The sequence below is a fragment of the Hevea brasiliensis genome, chromosome 17, assembly GCF_030052815.1.
Source record: "Hevea brasiliensis isolate MT/VB/25A 57/8 chromosome 17, ASM3005281v1, whole genome shotgun sequence".
NCBI classification, from domain to species: domain Eukaryota; kingdom Viridiplantae; phylum Streptophyta; class Magnoliopsida; order Malpighiales; family Euphorbiaceae; genus Hevea; species Hevea brasiliensis.
In genome coordinates, this window is record NC_079509.1 from 4897613 (window position 1) to 4920918 (window position 23306).

The window sequence follows — 23306 nt, forward strand, 5'->3', positions numbered from 1 at the left end:
TTGTGAGACATATTCTACAAATTAAAACTGATTCACAAATTAATTCAAATATAAGAGTCATGAAATGTCAAATTTGAGTGTCTATCAAAACTAATTAGTATTAAATAAGAAATAAAATATCTGAATATAACAAATTTTAGTGGAAATTTTTTGGAGCTCAATGCAAAGGAAGAAGCTTTTCACAGTAGAATTCAAACGCCTCCTTGTCCTTGATGTTTTGACTCTTCTTTTCAAAATTTTTTTTTTCTTTTCTTTTGAAAAAGAAAAGACCAACAATGGATGGTCATCTGCGCTTGTACTGAAAAATTAGGGCTTTTTAGTTTCTAAAATCATATTTTCGCCACACTCAACGATGCTAAGTCCATAAATAAATAAAATACAGAACATAACCTTAGCATGGAATCGTTCCGTTACGAGATTAGTATTGACAATCTGGACTGTCCATTTCAAGTTTTGTACAAAACAGGCACAAAACCAGACTAAGAACAGGCGATGCAACCAAATAACCCTAGCAATGATTGCAGGTGCACACGTGGCACCCAATGAATGGGCACTGCTCACCATGCGCAGGAGTGGGACTTTTCATTCCTTAGAAATCAAAGCTTTAAACCAGAAGCAAATTAGAGGAAACATTTCAAACAAGCTTTACGATTACAAACATAAAGGTGGTTTTGCGGTCCACTGACAGTTGTCGCTTTTTAATCCTGCCTCTGCCTCTGCCTCTGTGCATTCAAAGTGGTGAGATATTCGAGAAATGCCAATGCCAACTATTTTTGGTACTGTTTTGAAACAGAGATTTATGCCTAAACAATAGGCATGACCGCCAAAATTAATGTTACATCGTTGTCCATGTAACGAAAGGCATAATGTAATGTGGAATAAAGTACACAATAATTCTAAATTAGATTAGTTCCGCATTAACAATGTATGTGGGATAAAATGCTAAGCAATAATTCCATTAAAAAAAAATGATGTATATATCCATAAGCTATGCTACTTAGATTCAGTTATTAGCGTCAACATGGGTATGCAAAATTTCTTAGATTTTGAAATGCTCGAGTATTACACCTATATCTAACCATCCTTCATCTGAAGACCAAAGAGTTTAAATAATTGTCCGAAAGCAAAAATAATAGCTCAAATGCCTCTAGCAGCATGTTCACCAGTGACAAATTAGCTCTGTACTTTTTGCATGTTCACCCTCATCCAAACAAAGCCTTAAGGGAAAGGTGCAGGCATTATGGTTTCTCTCCAAATTGAATTAGTTTTAAATGTGTGTATTAGTTTAATTCCATCGACTAAATTTGCGCTGATTGTTCAGTAACACATCACAACAAGGTCAACTTCGTGAAAAATACGAGACGTAAAATCAATTTTATAGTCTGACCTGTTCAACCTGTCCTAGTGGAGCCTGAGAGGCACCCTGTCCCCATCACGTTTTAAAACAAAAGTGACTGCTGATGAGAGATAATAATAATAATAAATGCTTCTCACAAGCTAACAACCTGGCTGATTGAAAAGAAACAAAGAAACCACACCAAGAAAGCAAATAAAGAGCAGAAACCAATGATAAAATATCAACATTGTTGAGGAGAGAGCAAAAAAAAAAAAAAAAAAATGCACTCACCTAGCCTAAAAGAAGCCTCCCAACTATGCCTTAACGGCTGCTGCCCAAGCCCTCTCCTTGGCTTTCATAAGCCCCGGGAAAAAAGGGGCAAGACCAGAAGCTTAGTAGCAATTTGTCGCCAGAACTTTGCCGTGACAGCAACTTCCTCTATCCCAAACGCCCAATTCACAGACCCCGAGTCTCTCCCATCTCTGCAAGAATCATTTGTTGAATTCTCCAAAGCTTATCCACAATATAATGAAACCTGTCAAATTGACCAAATTCGAGAACGGGAATACTATCATCTCTCCCTCTCCCACCGTACCTTCCTTGATTACATTGGCATCGGTCTCTTCTCCTATTCCCAGCTACAAAAACATGACTCCAGAAAACAAATTGTCTCTTCCCCTCCACATTCACCTCCTCAAAATTCACGTTTTCCCTTTTTCAGTGTGTCCTGCAAGACGGGAAATCTGAAGACACAACTACTTCATGGTGGCCAAGAATCAGAATTAGAATCTGCAATAAAGAAACGGATCATGAGTTTTCTGAATATATCTGAAAATGATTATTGTATGGTTTTCACTGCAAATAGAACATCAGCTTTCAAACTTGTAGCAGAATCTTACCCTTTCCAATCTAGTCAGAAGCTTCTGACTGTTTATGACTATGAGAGTGAAGCAGTAGAAACCATGATTCACTGTTCTGAGAAGAAAGGAGCCAAAGTCATGTCAGCAGAGTTCTCTTGGCCTAGGCTCAGGATTCATTCAGCAAAATTAAGGAAGATGGTTACGAGGAAAAGCAAAAAGAAGAAGAAGAGAGGACTATTTGTCTTTCCGGTTCATTCTAGAGTGACTGGAGCCAGATATCGTTATATGTGGATGACCATCGCGCAGGAGAATGGCTGGCATATCTTGATTGATGCTTGTGCATTGGGACCAAAGGACATGGACAGCTTTGGCCTCTCTCTCATTCGCCCAGACTTTGTCATTTGTTCCTTCTACAAGATTTTTGGGGAAAACCCATCTGGCTTTGGATGCCTCTTTGTCAAAAAATCTACTGTACCACTCTTGGAAGATTCCACCACTACTGGAATGGTAAGTCTTGTCCCAGCAAAGAAGCTGTTTTGGTTCCTAGATGAATCTTCTGGTACTGATATAGAACTTGAATGGACGTCTAAATGTGTGTTAGAAGAAGATGAATTAGATACATCAAACTCTTTTTCAGGTCCAATGCCCACCCCAAAGAGGTATTCAGGAAAATTGGAACAAGGAGAAACCTCTAGGTCCCAAACCGAAGTAACAACTGGAAAACAGAAAGCATCAGAAACTTCTGAGACTGAAACTACAGCAATAGCTGGAGAACAGGAAGTATCAGAAACTCCAGACTCCAAGTCTAAAACAATAGGAACAGCTGCAAGACAAAAAGAACCAGAAACTTCAGAAATTATCGATTTAGGAAAACCTGCTACAGTAATCCAACAAGAAACTGCAAGAACCAGCAAAAATGGGACCACGGAGGTTGAATGCAGGGGATTGGATCAGGTTGATTTATTCGGACTGACACAGATCAGTAATAGATCAAGGTGCCTGATCAATTGGCTGGTGAATGCTTTGATGAAGCTCAAGCATCCAAACACAGAAGAAATCCCTGTCATTAGAATATATGGGCCAAAGATAAAGTTTGATCGGGGACCTGCATTGGCATTCAATGTTTTTGATTGGAAAGGAGAAAAGGTTGAGGCTCCTCTCATACAGAAACTTGCTGATCGAAGCAACATATCTCTCAGCTATGGATTCTTGCATCATATCTCATTCTCAGACAAGTACGAAGAAGAAAAGGCAAGAGTTCTTGAGAGAAGAACATGTGAAGTAAAAGGAACATTAAAAAACAAGGGTAAAGAAAAAGCCAACATGGGAATAACAGTAGTTACAGTTGCACTTGGGTTCCTGGCTAACTTTGAGGACACTTACAGGCTTTGGGCTTTCATTGCTCAGTTCTTAGATGCAGACTTTGTGGAGAAGGCAAAGTGGAGATATACAGCTCTGAATCAGAAAACTGTTGAAGTTTAAATGGAAAATTATTTGCTCACCATTTTTTTTTTGGATTGAGTTCATTGTATACAAAAACAATCATGAAAGGAAAAAAGAGGTAGGCCTAATTGTTCTTTCAGATGATAAATTCAAGACCTTGCATTAAGTGCATGACCTTCTGTATATCATTTTCCCCTTCAATCTCAGTGGCATCCTTTGCACTTGTATGAAGAACAATGCTAAATAGATGGAAAGTGTCAATCCTACGCATTATACCAAGAAACATGAATATACTTCCAGGTCAGCTGTTCACCTCAAACCCTTGTTTGTTTAATTTTCCTGTATTTGACTGAAACATCCATCAAGCAAAAATTGATAAATATCGTGTGTTTGTCTTTGTTCACATTTTACCAACAATTTATCCTGAGTTGCCAATTAGTCATCGAGTACAACAAAATATATTATTTACTTAAAATAAAAATTAAAAAAAAAAGATGATGCTTTTTTTTTTCCTAATCAATTAAGGGACAAAGAACCGCATGCCTCTAGTACTGTTCCAGTCTTCCAGATTGCATTATCACAATGAAATTGATAATGCATGTGATGAAAACTTCAGTTTTATTATCATATTACCCTTTCCAAATAACTTGCAAGATAGCTTAATTCACGGCAATCTGTTCCAATTATTTTTAAATGTAATCTTACAAACAAGAAATGTATACTGTAGAAATGAAGGACCAAACCTTTTAGTTATTAGCTTTCAAATATGCTAGGAGATGATTCAATGAAATTATAGGACAACAAATAAAGGAATCAGATTGCACGTAATGAGTAAAAGCCAGTGTATTACCACTTATGCACTCAGATAAGAACTTGAAATCAAGCCTGCTAAACCACCATATCTTTCTTTTAGATTTAGTCAACAACCACTTTATTCTCAGTGCAATATCGAGAGGACAGAAATGTCAAGTCCTCTGCACAGGAAAGATGTTAAAAAGTTAATTATCAAGAAAAGCTTGTAAGCCCTTCTTATAACAAGAAAACAACTTTATTGACAATAGTAATATGAAATGCTCATAAAGCTACCTTACGCAATCAGGATAAGCAAGCATTTTTATTTGTCTTTAGAGCATGGATAAAGACTGTCTTTCAGAAATGTCCTATTGTAGATCATGTCGTCTATTGACAATAGAATAGTTTCCTGTTTCTTTTACTGAGACGCTTCAGCAATACCTCCTTTGAATACTCAAATAACAGTTACAAAGAATATAATAAATTAACACCCATTTTTATTTAGTCTATCGAGCATAGGCTTCAAAGCTCCGTTCACGCTAAGACATTTCATCATGCATGATACACTTGACCGTGATTCAACAAGTATAGCTTTCCCAGAAACCTAAAATCTAAAGCTAATCCTGAATTTGTTTTTTCCACAGTAAATTTGTTGCCTGAGGTGTACAATAACTTGACACAGCATCATCGAACCACCTCTACAACTTATTTGGTAACAAAACAAAAACAAGTGAAATGGAGGAAAGAGAGTTGTATTCTTAACTTTTTTCACTGACTAATGTTAGTGGATGATGCAGGGCTTGGACAACAAGTCAAAAACTTTTTTTAACTAATTTTAATTTCCAACAATCCTAATTTATCTAGGATAGCTTGTGAAAACTTTTAGCAACCATAGAGATTATATTAAAAATAATTAGGAAGTCTCATGCTCTATTTAGGACTTATTAATATTTTTCTACTTTATTTAAAATTTAGTTTCCTAACTCCACCTAAGTAGTTTGCGCTTAGCCGGTCCCAAACCCGGATAAAGGAGGAGGGTTGCGGTAGGTGACAACCAGTGTAAAAATTTCGTCACACCCTATGATATGGATTCAAATGATATAAACGTTGGGTCGTCCTCTACTAACGACGCGCTACATCGGAGCCCGGGTGTAGTGAGAAATATGCAAGGGTGTAGGGCGTTCACCGAAAGCGACGCGCCATGCCAGCGCCCGGGTGTGGTGTTAAGTGAGTAAGGGTTCCCACATCATGGACGGATGTGGGTAAAGAAGTTAGTCCATAGGACAGATAGTAGAATAAATAGTGGAACAGAACACAAGATAGACATAGAAAACAATAGAAGATATCATAGAAGGAGACCAATTAGGAAGGAGCAGGATAGGAGGAGGATCAGGGTTGGTACTTGGAATGTTGGATCACTTACAGGAAAATTAATGGAGCTTGTGGATACCTTGAAAAGGAGAAGGGTGAATATTGCTTGCATTCAGGAGACTAAATGGGTAGGAGAGAAAAGTAAGGAAGTGGGTAATTCAAGGTACAAACTGTGGTTTACTGGAAAGGAGAGAAACAAGAACAGAGTGGGCATAATCATAGATAGGACATTGAAAGACGCAGTAATAGCTGTGAAAAGAGTAGGAGATAGAATTATACTAGTAAAGCTAGTACTAAAAGGAGAAACAATAAATATAGTTAATGCTTATGCCCACAAATAGGACTAGACAGTGAGAGTAAACAAAGGTTTTGGGAAGATATGGATGATTTAATGCAAAGCATACCGAATGAAGAGAATGTTTTCATTGATGGAGATTTGAATGGGCATATAGGAAGTGATAGACAAGGTTATGAGAATGTTCATGGAGGTTTTGGTTTTGGCAGTCGAAATGAGGAGGGAAAAAGCATCCTGGATTTTGCTATGGCATACGACCTAATACTAGCAAATACCTACTTTATAAAAAGAGAGTCACATTTAGTGACTTTCAAAAGTGAGCAACATAGAAGCCAAATCGACTTCCTCTTAACTAGGAAGACAAATAGAGCTCTATGCAAGGATTGCAAGGTCATTCCAGGAGAGGCTTTAACAAATCAACATCGGTTGGTGGTCTTGGATGTCAAGTTTAGGAACAATTCAAGTAAGGTCAAAAGAAATAGTGTAGCTCGAACAAAGTGGTGGGAGTTCAAAGGAGTAAAGCAAGTGAATTTCAAAAATGAGCTTCTCGAGTCCGAAGTATGGAAGCTAGATATGGAGGCCAATGATATGTGGATACAGATGGCATCAAAGATTAGAGAAGTAGCTAGAAAAGTATTTGGAGAGTCTAAAGGACATGGACCACCCTCAAAAGAGAGATGGTGGTGGAATGAGGAGGTACAAAAGGCAGTGAAGAGAAAAAGGGAATGGTATAAGAAATTACCTAAATGTGATAATAATGAGGCATATGAACAGTACAAGATAGCAAAGAAAGAGGCAAAAAAGGCAGTTAGTCAAGCAAGAGCACAGGCCTTTGAAAAGTTATATGAGAAACTTGAAACTAAAGAAGGGGAAAAAGATATTTATAGATTAGCAAGGAGGAGAGAAAGGAAATGTCAAGATCTCAATCAAGTTAGGTGCATTAAGGATAAAGAAGGAAAAGTGTTGGTGAAAGATGAGGACATTAAAGAAAGATGGAGAAATTATTTTAATGATCTCTTTAATAATAGTCAAAATGGTAATAGCGTGAATATAGATTATAGAACAATAGAAAAGAATGTGAATTATACTAGAAGGATTAGATCTTTAGAAGTAAAGGAAGCACTTAAGAGAATGAAAGTGGGTAAAGCCTGTGGACCCGATGAAATACCAATTGAAGTGTGGAAGTATTTGGAAGATATGGGAGTGACATGGTTAACTAAATTATTTAATAAGATTCTAAACTCAAAGAAAATGCCTGATGAATGGAGGAAGAGTATTTTAGTACCTATTTTTAAAAATAAAGAAGACATACAGAGTTGCTCAAACTATAGGGGAATTAAACTCATGAGCCATACTATGAAGTTGTGGGAGAGAGTTGTGGAGCATCGACTACGTCATGATACTTCTATCTCTCTCAATCAATTTGGCTTCATGCCCATTGCTCAACTATGGAAGCGATCTTTCTCATTAAAAGCTTGATGGAGAAATATAGAGATGTGAAGAAAGATCTACACATGGTTTTTATTGATTTGGAGAAGGCTTATGATAGTGTTCCAAGAGAGGTCTTATAGAATGTGTTAGAACAAAAGAGGGTATCTATTAGGTACATACAAGTATTGAAAGATATGTATGAAGGAGCAATTACTATTGTGCACACAGTGGGAGGGGACACAAGAGATTTTCCTATCTCAATTGGATTACACCGAGGATCAGCCATAAGCCCTTACCTTTTTACATTAGTTTTAGATGAACTGACGAAACATATACAAGAGAGTATTCCTTGGTGCATGATGTTTGCGGATGATATTGTTCTGATAGATGAGACACGAGAAGGAGTCAATAGAAAGCTAGAACTTTGGAGAAGTACTCTAGAGTCAAAGGGTTTTAAGTTAAGTAGAACGAAGACAAAATACATGCATTGCAAGTTCAGTGAAGGCCAAACTGGTGATAGGGAAGGAGTTAGTTTGAATGGAGTGATACTGCCCCAAAGTAATCACTTTAAATATCTAGGCTCAGTCCTTCACGTAGATGGGGGATGTGAGGAGGATGTTAGTCATAGGATTAAAGCCGGATGGTTGAAGTGGAGACGTGCTACGGGAGTTTTATGTGATCGTAAGATTCCCAATAAATTGAAAGGAAAATTTTACCGTACAGCCATACGACCGGCTATGTTATATGGTAGTAAGTGTTGGGCACTGAAAGAGTCATATGCATCTAAGAAAAGAGTTGCAGAGATGAGAATGTTAAGGTGGATAAGTGACCATACTAGACTAGATAAAGTCCATAATGAGAGTATTAGAGAAAAGGTAGAGGTGGTGCCAATTGAAGATAAGTTGAGATAAGGGAGATTGAGGTGGTTTGGTCATGTGAAGCGTAGACATACGGAGGCTCCAGTTAGACAAGTAGAGCGCATTAGGTTAGAGGATAGAAAGAAAAAAAGGAGTAGACCTAAATTGACTTGGAGGAGAGTAGTACAACATGACCTAGAAGCATTACACATTTCTGAGGATTTAACCCAAAATCGTTCAGAGTGGAGAAAGTGAATCCATATAGCCGACCCCAAATTTTTGGGATAAAGGCTTAGTTGAGTTGAGTTGAGTATTTAAAATTTAGTTTCCTATTTAATTTACATCTTCTTATTGTATTTTAGTTTATCTAAAATTTCTATTTAGTAGTTTTACATTCCTATTAGGTTTAGGATATTTATATCTATAAATACCCTTGTTTATATGTAATTTGAGAGACAGGTTTCTCTCCTTATTTTCACTATTGTGTGTGGAGTGTGTTTTTATTTAAATTTCACGCTGCGTCAGGTAGTATCAGAGCAAGGATGGCAACTGGCAGTGATGATGACAATGGCCCTTATGATGGTGATCAGAGAGCTAGAGCCCTTGAACCAAGGGACGATGCATTGCAACGTTTAGGGCAGCATTTTGAGCAATTACTAGAGCAACGGGTGGACCACAGATTCGAGCGTATAGAAAGAAGTCTCAAAGAAATTGTGCACCATCTTGGCGCTTTAGAAACTAATACAAACAAGGATCGAGTGGCAAATAGAAGGCCAAAAGATGATGTAGCTCATGGTGACCCTATTTATCGAACAATTCCCGCTCGTAGGCAATATGTCTATGATGAAGACTCGAAAGAGGAGGACGTCTATTATTCCCATGATTATCCTAAGCATTGGCAGCAAGGTGATTATGGGAGAAGAGTTGTTCATGGTTATGATAGGAGGGAGAACAAGGATTTTCAGCTCAAAGTTGATATTCCCAACTTCAATGGGAGTCTCAACATCGAGAAATTTCTAGATTGGATAGCTGATGTGAAAAGATTCTTCGATTACATGGAGACAGCTCTAGAAAGGAGGGTGAAAGTAGTAGCTTGTCGGTTGAAAGGTGGTGCTTCTGCTTGGTGGGAGAGATTGCAACTAGAACAGCTTGGTGCCAACCACCTAGGATGAAACTAGAACAGCTTGGGAGTCTGCTCCTGAAATCTGGTCATTGAAATCCTCGTCGTTAGCCTCCATGCGCCATCGCAATATCACTAGACTTTGTACATGCGTTGGCGTGTGAGAGATATTCTCGCCACCTTTCTTGCCAGAGTCAACACCGATCAACTCGTCCTTGACCGACGAGTCTTCTTAGCTACAAAACAGCTCCGGTCTCCTTGGTCTCTCAACTCCAAAGACAAAAGCTTCTACTTCCACATTGTTTCAGAGTTGTTTCATTCAAACAATTCTTTTCAAGTGTAATTTTCAATAGCACTCTTAGCATGACTAAAAAGACTAGTTCCTCCAATACAGGTGACTCTAAGCCAATTTTCTCTTCTTTTTCTAATTCTCCGATAATTACTACTATTAAACTGCAAGGTAGTAATAATTATATGTCATAGTAAGCCTCTGTAGAATTGTGGTTTATGGGACAAGGTTATGATGATCATCTAGTTAATAATGCTAGTGAAATTGCTACAATTGATAGAACTAGTTGAAACAAAATTGATGCACAGTTATGTAGTCTTTTATGGCATTCTTTGGACTCTAAATTTCTTACCTTATTTCAATCCTGTAAAACATGTTGTAAGGTTTGGATTAAGGCTAAGACTTTATACACTAATGACATACAACATGTATATAAAGTAGTCTAAGATATTGTCCATATCCAACAAGATATGGCGAGTCATTTAGGGCAAATAGAAATACTGATCTGATAGCATTACTGCACAGGAACAACAAGGAGACAAGTTTTTTTACTGTCTTGACTTTGATAGGACTTCAATCTGACCTTGGTTCTGTATGGGATCAAATCTTAACTTGTTTTGTTATTCCTTCTTTGGTAGATGTCTCTGCTCAATTGTTGCGCAAGTGCATCTGATACTAATAATGAAATTGAAACATTTGTGTTAGCTATGCAAACTGGAAATTAGCAGGTATAGAGCAGTTTCCAAGAAGAGAAAGGAAGAGGCTCCAAATCGCATTGTAGCTACTGTGACAAAAGAGGCCACATTCGATATACTTGTTGGGCATTGCATGGTCGACCACCATGCATCAATCAATTCAACACAAGCCGACCCATAGCTCATGTAGCTCAAACCCATGGTGATGGACTGCTTCCATTACCTGATGCAAAAGATTAGCAGTCCAATTCTATTGTCTTAACTGGAGTTGACTACAATGAATATTTACAGTATCAAACTACTAAACAACAATCATCCTCATCTGGCACGTTTCATTATGGTAATTCTTTTGCTTACATGATCAAGTCTACACTCATTGGTCCATGGATATTAGACTCCAGTGCATCTGATCATATCTCTAGTAATAAGAACATTTTCTCTAACCTTAGTTCCCCTTCAATTCCCTCTAGAGTTACACCAGCTAATTGCACACAGACTGTGGTTAAAGGAATAAGAGAAGTTCGACCTCTTTCTTCTGTTTCTTTAAATTCAGTTTTATTTGCACCTAAATGTCCATACAATTTGATTTTCATAAGCAAACTAACCAAAAATCTTGATTGCTCTGTCACTTTTATGGCTGACTCTGTTATTGTGCAAGATCGGGGTACGGGGAAGACGATTGGCATAGGATATGAGTCACGAGGACTGTATTATCTATCTACCTCAAGATCACCGGTTGTTTTCACTTCAGTTGCATCTGCCAATCTTCTCCATAGCCATCTAGGTCATCTAAGTCTACAAAACTTAGAAAATTAGTACCTACTCTGTCCACATTGTCTTCTTTAGAGTGTGAGTCATGTTAGTATGGGAAACAAACTCAAGCTTCCTTTCTTAAGCGAGTCAATAATAGAGCTACCTCTATGTTTGACATTGTTCACTCAGATATATAGGGACCATGTCGTATAAGTTCAACTTTAGGACTTCATTATTTTGTTACTTTTATTGATGATTATTTTCATTGCACTTGAGTATTTTTAATAAAAAATCATTCTGAATTGTTCTTTACTTTTCAAAAATTTTGTGCTAAAATCTGTAATAAATTTGGTACTACAATTAAGATATTACGCAGTGATAATACAAAAGGATACTTATCCTCTCCCTTTACCAACTTCATGTCTTCTCAAGGAATCACTCATCAAACCTCTTGTGCATATACTCCACAACAAAATGGAGTTGCTGAATGAAAAAAATCAGCATCTTATTGAAACTTTCCATACCTTACTTATACACCATTATGTTTCCCTTCATTTTTTGGGAGATATTGTTCTTACTGCTTGTTATTTAATTAGCAGAATGCCTTCCTCTGTGTTGCAGCATTAAAGTCCTCACTCAATTCTATTTCCAAATCAAGATTCCCATCATTTGTCCTTGCGTGTATTTGGTTGTACTTGTTTTATCCATGATCACACTCCTGGAAAAGATAAACTCCAGCCTAAATCTGTTAAGCGTATCTTTCTTGGATACTGCAGCTTTCAAAAAGGTTACAAATGTTATGATCCAACAACCAAAAATTATTTTATTTAAGCAGATATAACCTTTTTTGAAACATCCTCATTTTTTTCACGAAACGCCGTAACCAAAAGATGCATTTTTGAAGTTTTACCTGTTCCTCTTCTTTCCCCATCACAAGTCAATGTTCCTAGTCCTCCTCTTCTACAAGTCTATTCCCGTCATCCTCATCCTTCTGTTAACACAAATAATCCTTCTCTTCATGATACAGGTACACTAGCTACCCTTGATAACTCATCACTTATTCCTTCGACACCTACTACGTTCATGCCTTCATCAGATACAACATCTCTTCCCATTGCCCTCCACAAAGGTATTTGTTCTTCTCGAAAGCCACATTCCATTTATAATTGTTTGAGTTATCATCGTTTATCACCATCCTATCATGCCTTTGTTTCCACCTTGTCTAATATTTCCATACCCAAGACTGTTAGAGAAGCATTAGAACATCCAGGGTAGTGAGGTGCAATGATAGAGGAAATGACTGCTCTTCACAATAATGGTACTTAGGAGTTGGTTCCATTGCAACAGAGTAAATCTGCAGTTGGATGTCACTGGATTCATACTCTGAAGGTAGGTAGGTCCTGATGAGAAGATTGATAGGTTAAAGACTCGTCTCCTTGCCAAAGGCTACACCCAGATTTATGGGATTGATTATGGTGACACCTTATCTCCAGTAGCTAAAATTGCATCAGTCCATCTACTTATCTCTTTAGCAGCAATGCATCACTGGACACTTTATCAGTTGGGACATTAAGAATGTTTTTTTTCATGAGGAACTAGTTAAGGAGGTATATATGGAGCAACTACTAGGATTTGTTGCTTAGGGGGAGCCTAGCCTAGTATGTCGTCTTCGACATGCACTAAATGGTCTAAAACAATCTCCAAGGGCATGGTTTGGTTGATTCAGTACTGCAGCCTAACAGTTTGGAATGACTCGGAGTGGATTGATCATTCAGTGGTTTTTTTGCCATGATAATCATGGTAAATGCATTTATCTGATAGTCTATGTTGATGACATTGTCATAAGAGGAAATGACCATGATGAGATTGTTCGTCTCAAACAACATTTGTTCAATCAATTTAAAACTAAAGATTTGGGAAAACTACAATATTTTTTGGGAATTGAGGTGGGACAATCCTCAATAGCTATTACCATTTCCCAAAGAAAATAAGCTTTAGACATACTCGAAGAGACTGGAATGATAGATTACAAACCTGTAGACACTCCTATGAGATCCAAATGTCAAACTTATTCCAGAACAAGGGAAGCTATTAGAAGATCCTAGCAGATATCAATGGTTGGCTGATAAATTGAATTATCTTACTATTACATGATTAGATATCTCGTTTGTTGTTAGTGTGGTAAGCCAGTTGTTACATATTATAGGAAGAAGTTTAGGAATAAAAAGGAGGGAAAGGCTGTTGTAACTGAAGGAGAGTAGCTGATGGCAGTTATAGAAGTCAATAAACAGCTCGAATTGATTAGTAAACAGTTGGAACTGATTAGATAAGCAGTTACAACTGCTAAAGTGTATAAAACTAGGGAGTTACTTTGTAATTGCATAACTGAAATTTCAGAAATAATATTCTTCTCTTTCTCTCTAATTCTTCTTTCTTCCGATCCTCTTTCTTACCTCTTCTTTCTCAGTTACTTCTTCTTTCTTCTATTCTCCTAATTTCTCTTGTTAGGGATCCAAAACCCTAACATTTGGTATCAGAGCTGGTACGTGGTGGGATTGATTCAATTGTTGGTTCTTGTGAGTTGGAAATATGACTAGATCTGTAGTGGTGAGTTCTGAGATGGTCAAGATTGCTGAACTAGAGGAGAAAATGAGAGATCTCCAAGAGGAGACTCAAGGAATGAAGGAGAAGGCAAAGAAAACTTCTTTGGAACTTAATTCTTTCAGGGAGGAATTTCGGGCTTTCATGAGCATTATGATAGAGGATAAAAACAAAGAAAAAGGAAAGGAAATTTGTAGCAGTGATGAGGACAAATCTGGAGTGCATGAAAATAGGGGGCTGTTACCCATTCCTTCTCAAGGTAATTCTGGAAACTCTAATAATTCTTTTAGTTGTGAGGGATCAAACCCTTATCTGCCTCAGATTGAATTGATGACTTTTGATGGAAATGATCCTAGGGTTTGGATTAGGAAATGTGTTAAATATTTTGATATGTATGGAGTGCCAAAGGATAAAAGGATTGGGATTGCTAGTCTGTTTTTAACTGATAAGGCAGATGCATGGTTTCATAACTGGAATAGGGAAAAGAGTCATTCTTGGAAGAAATTTGAGCAGAGTATTTGTGAGAGGTTTGGGGATCAAGGGTTACAAGATATTGTTGAGGAATTTATGAAGTTAAGGCAGGAGGGGACTGTGGATGAATATCAAGATACTTTTGAGGATCTAAGGATTAGAATGGAGAGGGTTATGCCAGATTTGGGTGAATCCTATTTTCTTTCAGGATTTATTGAGGGTTTGAAAGATGAGGTGAGACTTATGGTAAGAATGATGAAGCCAACCACTCTTTCTCAAGCAATTGAGGTTGCTAGACTGCAAGAGCAGCTTTTGGATAATACCAGAAGGTACAAAGGTCCTGCTAAGAATTCTTATACCACTGCAAGTTTTAGACCTAATTCTTACAGCAATCCTAACAACAGCAATTCTGGTAATAACTTCAATTCTACAAATGCTAGCCAAGCCAACCAAAATTCTAGACTTAGTCAGCTATACTCTTACCCTCTAAGACCACCTCTTGTTAATTCTATTCCTAAACCAAATTTTCCTTTGAACAAAACAATTACTGGCAGTGCTACCCCTGTTGTAACAGCCAATTCTTCAGTCAACAAACCTTCCAATCAACCTAATTCAACTACTAAAACCAACCCAAGACCTTGTTACAAGTGTGGAGAGAAGTTTGTACCTGGGCACCTATGTAAACCTAAGACTGCAATGGCTGTACAGATTGAGAAATTAGAAGGGGAAAATGAGGAAGAAGGTTTGAATATGTTAGAGGAATCATAGGAGTTGGAAAATATGGGAGAACCTATGCTATCAATATATGCTGTGGAAGGAAAGCAAGGGAATGAAACTATTAAAGTCTTGGGGAAGCATAGAAGTAGACAGCTGGTGATTCTTATTGACACAGAGAGTACTAATAGCTTCTTGGATAGGAAAGTTGCTGAGGAATTGAAGCTGCCAATTGTGGAAATACCAGCTGCCCATATTTCTATTGCTGATGGGAGGAAAATTACTTGTGAACACAAATGTCAACACTTTTCTTGGCAGATGCAGTCTCATCATTTCAATTTTGACTTGAGGATTCTGTAGTTGGGAAGTTTCGATATGATTTTAGGGGTTGATTGGCTTAAAAGTTTTAATCCAATTTTGTTTGATTTTAAGGCTTCAAGGGTTATATTGAGTGGTTATGGGAAACCAATTGTTTTACAAGGGCTGAATGATTACTCTTCAGGATCTATTCTGAAATCCTGTGATACTATTTCTGAATTACTTCAGAAAGGAGGGGCTAATTTAGCAACACCTATTTTTTGTGTTTCAGTTTCAGAAAGTGAGCAAAATGATTCTGTTGTTAATGCAATAGCAGTGCATGTGAGTGAGGGTTTAGAGCAGCTATTGCAAAAGTATCATAGTATCTTTGAGGAACCTCATGGCCTTCCACCATTTAGAAGCCACAATCATGCCATTCCATTGAATTCAACTTCTCAGGCCATTAATGTTAGGCCATACAGGTATCCCCATTTTCAGAAAGCTGAAATTGAAAAGTTAGTTTCTGATATGCTGCAATCTCAAATCATTCAGCCTATTACTAGCCCATATTCTTCTCCAGTCCTTTTAGTGAAGAAAAAAGATGGGATATGGAGATTTTGTGTTGATTATAGGAAATTGAATGATTAAACAATCAAGGATAAGTTCCCTATTCCTATTATTGATGATCTACTGGATGAATTGCATGGAGCTTGTGTTTTTTCCAAGATAGACCTTAGAGCAGGGTATCATCAAATAAGAATGCATATTCCAGACATACCCAAAACTGCATTCAGAACTCACCAAGGCCATTATGAGTTTACTGTGATGCCTTTTGGGCTTACCAATGCCCCAGCAACTTTTCAGGCATTGATGAACCACATATTTCAGCCTTATTTAAGAAAGTTTGTTCTGATTTTTTTTTATGATATTTTAGTCTACAGCCATAATATGGAGACACATTTGCAGCACCTAGAAGTGGTGTTTAAGGTTCTTCAAGAGCAGCAATTATATGCAAAAATGTCTAAATGTTCTTTTGGGAAGATTGAAGTGGAGTATTTGGGTCATATAATTTCAGGGGAAGGGGTAGCAACAGATCCAAAGAAAGTACAGGCCATGATTACTTGGCCAACCCCTATTTCTGTTAAGGAATTGAGGAGTTTTTTGGGGCTCACTGGCTACTATCGAAAGTTTATAAGGAACTATGGTATCATCAGTAAACCCTTGATAGATTTATTGAAGAAGGATGCTTTCCAATGGGGTCCAGCAGCTCAAGAAGCCTTTAACAGGCTCAGGCAGGCTATAACTGAAGCTCCTGTTCTTGCTTTGCCAGATTTCGCAAAAAATTTTGTTATTGAGAATGATGCTAGCAACTGGGGAATGGGTGCAGTATTGCAACAGGAGAATCATCCTATTGCTTTTATTTCTAAAGCTTTTGGACCTAGATCACATACCCTATCTGTGTATGAAAAGGAGCTTTTGGCCATTACCTTTGCTGTCTCTAAATGGAGACATTACTTGGAGCAAGGTCAATTCTTCATAAAAACTGACCATGAGAGTATCAAGCATCTTTTAGAGCAAAGGTTATATACTGGATTACAGCTGAGGGGAATTTCAAAATTATTGGGCCTTGATTATAAAATTCTCTATAGAAAAGGAGTTGAAAATAAAGTGGCCGATGCCTTATCAGAAGGCCTGATAGGACAGTTCAGCAAGTCAATGTATTGCAGCTGTCCAATTCTTCTGTTACACCAACTTGGATGTACAATTTGGTTCATAGTTATGAGGGTGATGAGAAAGCATTAGAGTTGCAAAGAACTCTTTCATTGGATCCTAATGCATATCCTGGTTATAGGTTGAAAAATGGACTGATCCATTACAAGGATAGAATGTATGTGGGGGCTGCTACAGTTTTGAGGCAGAATTTATTGGCACTTTATCACAGCACTGCAGTTGGGGGACATTCAGGGGTGCATGCTACTCACATGAGGTTGAAAAAATATTTTTTTTGGCCTGGTATGTTGACTGATGTTATGCAGTATATCAAAACTTGTGATACTTGTGCTAGGTGCAAATCTGAGCATTGTGCTTCCTCTGGTTTATTGCAACCATTGGAGATTCCTACTCAACCTTGGCAACAAATTTCTATGGATTTCATAGAGCATTTGCCAAAATCAAATGGGAAAGATACTATTCTAGTAGTTATTTGCAGATTGACAAAATATGCCCATTTCCTTCCCTTAACACATCCATTTACAGCTTCTTCAGTAGCCAAAATTTTTATGTATTCTGTGTTTAAACTTTACGGCATTCCTCAATCTATTATTTCAGATAGAGACAAGATTTTCACTAGTCTCTTTTGGAAGGATCTCTTTAAATGTTTGGGGGTTACACTTGCTTTTAGCACAGCATATCACCCTCAAACTGATGGCCAGTCTGAAAGATTAAATCAGTGCTTGGAAGCCTATTTGAGATGCATGTGTCACTTGCAACCTTCTTCTTGAAGTAAATGGCTTTTGTTAGCAGAATGGTGGTACAACTCTTCTCATCATAGTGCAATTAAGATGTCCCCTTTTGAAGCTCTTTATGGGTATTCTTCTCCATTTCTGCCAGTAATTCCATCAGAGTTGCCTACTGTCGGAGCTGTAGCTGAATATTTGGAATAGCGGCAAATATGAATTCTATTCTTAAGGAAAATTTGTCATTTGCACAACAGAGAATAAAGCATCAAGCCGATAAAAAGAGAAGTGAAAGGGAGTTTGCTGTGGGAGATTGGGTCTATTTGAAACTTCAGCCTTACAGGCAATCTTTTATTGCCCTTAGGACTTCATTGAAGCTTGTTGCTAAGTATTATGGTCCATATCTAGTGTTGAAAAGGGTTGGCTTAGTGGCCTACAGATTGTAGTTGCCACCTAGTTCCTCTATACACCCTGTCTTCCATGTTTCTCTTTTAAAGAGGAAACTAGGAGATAAAGTAACCCCTTTGATGGAATTACCAACAATGATAGAGGAAAGGGTTATTGTTGCTCCTGAGAAGGTTTTACAGACAAGAGTTATTACAAGAGACAAGCAGCATGTGCTTCAAGGCCTCATTAAATGGGCTAATCTACCTGCTGAAGATGCTACTTGGGAAGATCAAGCTTCTCTCTTAGCTCAATTCCCTGAATTTTCACATTCTTGGGGACAAGAATGTGGTAATGGGAGAGGTATTGTTACATATTATAGGAAGAAGTTTAGGAATAAAAAGGAGGGAAGGTTTATGAATCAAGGAGAGTAGCTGATGGCAGTTATAGAAGTCAATAAACAGCTGGAATTGATTAGTAAACAGCTGGAATTGATTAGATAAGCAGTTACAACTACTAAAGTGTATAAAACTGGGGAGTTACTTTGTAATTGCATAACTGAAATTTCAAAAATAATATTCTTCTCTCTCTCTAATTTTCTCCCTAATTCTTCTTTCTTCCGATCCTCTTTCTTACTTCTTCTTTCTCAGTTACTTCTTCTTTCTTCTATTCTCCTAATTTCTTTTGTTAGGGACCCAAAACCCTAACACCAGTTCCTCCAAGCTCCTAAGTAATGATCACTAGAATGCAGTAATTCACACTCTTAAGTATATTATCTCCTGGATAAGGTCTATTGTATTAAGATAAGGGACATTCACAAGTTGTTGGATACTCTGATGCGGATTGGGCAGGTTTTCCTGCAGATAAGTGATCTACTTCAGGATATTGTGTTATGATTAGAGGGAATCTAATAACCTCGAAGAGTAAAAAGTGGCACGTAGTCGCTAGACCAAGTGCAGAAGCAGAATATAGAGCTATGGCCTTAGCAACTTGTGAGCTTACCTGGTTAAAACAACTTCTCCAAGAATTAAGGTGTGGGGAGGTTAAACAAATGAAGCTAATATGTGACAATCAAACTGCTCTTCATATCGCCTCAAATCCAGTCTTTCATGAAAGAATAAAACATATATAGGTGAATTGTCATTTTATTAGAGAGAATATCAAATTAGGATGTATCGCTACCAGTTTTGTTAATTCGAATGATCAGCTAGCAGATATCTTCACTAAGTCTCTTAGAGGTTCCCGGACTGAATATATTTGTAACAAATTTGAAGCATATGACATGTACTCTCCAGCTTGAGGGAGAGTGTTGAGGATATCTTGTGCTACTCTATTCTCCTAAGTCTAATAGGAGAGTAGTGTTTAAGTTGGTTTAGGATTAGTTTTCCTAACCTTTCTCTTCTTGTAACCTGCATATATATATATGTGTGTGTGTGTGTGTGTGTGCATAGCTTGAATGAAATACAACAGAATTTTCTCCCCCAAATCTCTCTCTTTTCTCCTTCCTTGCTATTTTATAGAAACAAAGATTGACCTATCAAATAAGCATTACAAAGTTGTGATGCTAACAAACACCTCTTGCTATTTGATTATGCAAAACTATTCTACTACGATAATATTCTTCATACTGTGAACTGTCCCTTAATGGAATTTAAGAAGTATGCATTTAAGAAGGCCCAAAACATATAGCACACAGCAAAATTTGGGATCGTGATACCAAAAAATATATAAAGACAATACTTACAGCAAATGTGTTTATGATGTCAAGAATGGGCCTGCACATACCCTTCACGGAAGATTTGGTTGGTGAGGAACTTTAGCAATATCCAAGCATCCTTATTTCGAGGATGGCTAATATCCCCAACAGGAAACTCATGCGCCTTACCATCCAACTCTATAATACTCATTCCAGGGAACTTTTTAATTCCTTTCTCATTCATCAACCTCCTTACTTTTGTCACATCAGTCCATCTTTGGTTAGAAGCATAGATATTAGAGAGGAGCACGTAAACCCCACTATATTGAGACTCAAGTTCTATGAGGTGGTCTAGTACATGTTGAGAGAGATGCGAAATTCCTTTAGCCTTGCAAGCACTCAGAATAGCTCCCATTATAAGAACATCAGGTGACATAGGCATAGTTTTTACCAGAAGTAAAGCTTCATCCAAGAGTCCAGCCCTGCAAAGCAAGTCTATCATGCATCCATAGTGTTCTAACCTTGGAGAAAGATTATACTGCCAGCTTATCATCTGATGAAAGTACTTCCGCCCTTCATCTACCAAGCCAGAGTGGCAACAAGCTGTCAAAATGGCAAGAAATGTCACCTCGTTTGGCATCATGCCCACCCTTACCATTTCTTCAAAAAGTTCCTGTGCCTCGCAGCCACGTCCATGCATTGCCAGCCCATTTAGCAAAGCATTCCATGTAAATATATTCTTACTAGCCATTCCATTGAAGGTCTGCACTGCTAAATCTATGCAGCCACATTTTGCGTACATGTCAACCATAGCAGTTCCAATTTGAATATCCCATTTGATTGCCTTTCGATCTATGTATTCATGTACCCATTTGCCATAATCAAGAGCTCCAATGGCTGCACAAGCTGAAAGTACACTGGTAAGTGTAATCCTATCAGGCTGAACGCCTGAGTTTTGCATATCATAAAACAACTCCAACGAGTCCTTGGGACGATTACATTGAACCAATCCACTTATAATACTGGTCCAAGAAATAATATCTTTCTGAGGAAGCTCGTCAAAAATTTGCTTGGCTTCATTCAAACACTCACACTTAACGTACATGTCTATGAGAGCATTGCTGGCCTCCAAACCTTCCTCTAACGGACGCTTAAAAATCAACCCATGAATTCCCCTCCCAATACTCAGATTTCTGTTTTTCCCACACGCAACTAACACACTAACAAATGTTGCGATATTGGGCTCCACGTCCATCCTCAAAAACATAGTTACAGCCTCATCAAACAACCCTGCCCTTACATACCCAGAAATGATACTGGTCCAAGAGACCACATCTCTCACGAGCATCTCATCAAACACTCTGCCAGCACCACCACAATGACCACAGATACCATACAAATGAATAAGTGAGTTTTGCACATAGATATCAATTACAAGACCCATCTTAACAACAATCCCGTGAATCTGTCTTCCCTCTCCAATCCCCATAAACTTAGAGCACGATTTCAAAACCGCAGGGAAAGTGTACACGTCGGGCGAAAACCCATTTCTCACAATCTGTCTATAACCCAAGATCGCTACTTGTGGCCTATCACTGCCAGCATAACTAGAAATCAAACTATTAAAAGGGAATGAGCTTATGCGCCAATCACATTGTTTCAGAAAACCACAAGCATAATGAACAAAATCACCAGATTTTCCGAAGAAGTCAACAACCCTGTTGACAACTAAGTCATTGCGAACAATGCCTGAAGTAACTAACTGTGCATGGATAGTTTTGAAAGATTTCAAGTTGTTGCATGTAGGAATGCAATCCAAAAGAACCGATTTCAAATGATATGGCCTAATCTTGATCATATTAGTTGCACTTGCACTATTCCCATTCTCAGAAAAGAGCTCTGCCGGTTGTTTGATATATACATGGACATAAATACACCTTAGAAGTCCTTCTACAAAGTCGCAATTGCTAAAGGCACAGCTCCATGATTTCATGAAACAGAGGGATTTAAACGATCAAGGGAAGAGAAACAGTGAATTAGAATTAGCAGATTATGAGAGAATGTGAGGAAGTGTAGCTTTTTCTCAAGCTTCATAACAACGCAAATTTTCCAAATGTGAGGTCTGAAGAGTGAGGAGGGTCGTCTGGTCCAGTTCATATGAAGGGACGGAGATAAGTACACCGGCGACACACCCCCTGAAAGGTCCAGTTTCCCCAACTGGCCACTTGCCCACGTAACCATTTTCTTGCAAACAAACACAACTTAAACCATAATAATAAGGTGATAATTACACCAACCACGGTCTCAACCCGAGGTGCTAATTTCATTTTAACCACTTAATTTTAGTTTATTTAAAATATTTTTTTAATTTTAATTTTATTTTAAAAAAATAGCTGTAAAAAAAAATCCTATGACCCACCGTACAAGTTTTCCTGTTAAAAAAAAAAAAATTTTGCCTTCCCTTTCCTTCTTCTCTTTCTTTCTCGCTCCCTTCTCCCTTCTATCTTTCACATTTTTTATAGTTTAATTAATTTTTATTAATTTAAATTTTATTAAATTAATTATTTTAAATATCAAAATTAATTATTTTCTAAGTTTTATTATTTATTAATTTATATATTAAAAAAAGAAACTTTTATTAATTGGAATAAATAGTATTATTAAGAATCCATAAGTCACAATAAAAATAACAGCCCTTTATTTTCAAAAGTGGGCATTGCCGTGTAACATGCGCATGAAATTACAAGAAAAATCTTGAAAATTAACTATATGAGATCAAATAAAAATATCGATAACATTGAGAGAAAATTTTTCAATAATTACACCGTAAAGAGATATAAAATTGTTAATTGCGATTCTTGAAAAAAAAAATTGTTATTTCTAGCTTCATACATGTTGGCCAATTTACTGTTAGCCACCCGAGAGGTTTCAAGATAAATTTATAATTGATTATGGTTAACCTTCTGTGATTTTATAATGCATCATATGATTAATAGTTTTGAATTGTAAAATGAGGATTTTTTATAATCATTATTTTATCACATGTTTTCAAACTATTAAATTGGTGATGGGATATAGTTTAAAATTTTGATATTCATATTTATGTTTACATAATTTATATAATTTTAATTATATTATACTCTTTAAATTATTTATATATTTAAAAAGATATTTTAATATTGTAGTAGAGATAGAGAGAGAAGAAGGCTTGAGAAAGGAAAGAGGGAGAGAGAGAGAAAATGAGAAAGAATTTATTTTTTTCTTACTTGATATGCTTAAAAGGAAAATTAATAATAACATATTTTAAAGAATATATTTTGATGGAATATATTTTTAATTAAAGAGGTTTATATATTTTAAATGATTACTTTATATTATATCAAAATTTTATCAGAACTGATTGATTACATATTGATCAATGATCATGAAGCCATTACTTGTGTGA

The 23306-nt window shown here is 37.1% G+C and overlaps 3 protein-coding genes across 8 annotated transcripts; 2 read left to right on the forward strand and 1 right to left on the reverse strand.

Annotated features, from left to right (window-relative positions):
* Window positions 1-1062: 1062 nt before the first annotated feature.
* LOC110641579 (pentatricopeptide repeat-containing protein At4g38010-like) lies at window positions 1063-22168 on the reverse strand. 6 transcript variants are annotated; one of them, XM_021793359.2, is made up of 5 exons: window positions 19951-22168; window positions 4490-4613; window positions 2236-3019; window positions 1932-2125; window positions 1063-1818 (listed from the first exon to the last, which is right to left on the reverse strand). In XM_021793359.2, the coding sequence occupies exons 1-2, from the start codon at window positions 21852-21854 to the stop codon at window positions 4577-4579; spliced, it is 1941 nt and encodes a 646-aa protein (XP_021649051.2). In that variant the 5' UTR covers window positions 21855-22168; the 3' UTR covers window positions 1063-1818; window positions 1932-2125; window positions 2236-3019; window positions 4490-4576. The 6 variants fall into 6 exon arrangements, with proteins under 6 accessions (XP_021649051.2, XP_057996258.1, XP_057996257.1 ...); XM_058140275.1 differs by having other exon boundaries at window positions 1063-1505; window positions 1628-2125; XM_058140274.1 differs by having other exon boundaries at window positions 1063-1509; window positions 1628-2125.
* LOC110641578 (uncharacterized) lies at window positions 1618-4060 on the forward strand. Its single transcript, XM_021793358.2, has 2 exons — window positions 1618-3757; window positions 3847-4060. Exon 1 carries the CDS (start codon window positions 1618-1620, stop codon window positions 3676-3678), a length of 2061 nt encoding a protein of 686 aa, XP_021649050.2. The 3' UTR covers window positions 3679-3757; window positions 3847-4060.
* Window positions 3854-9994, forward strand: LOC131175605 (uncharacterized). The gene is made up of 2 exons (XM_058140278.1): window positions 3854-3939; window positions 8911-9994. The coding sequence occupies exons 1-2, from the start codon at window positions 3876-3878 to the stop codon at window positions 9555-9557; spliced, it is 711 nt and encodes a 236-aa protein (XP_057996261.1). The 5' UTR covers window positions 3854-3875; the 3' UTR covers window positions 9558-9994.
* Window positions 22169-23306: the final 1138 nt, after the last annotated feature.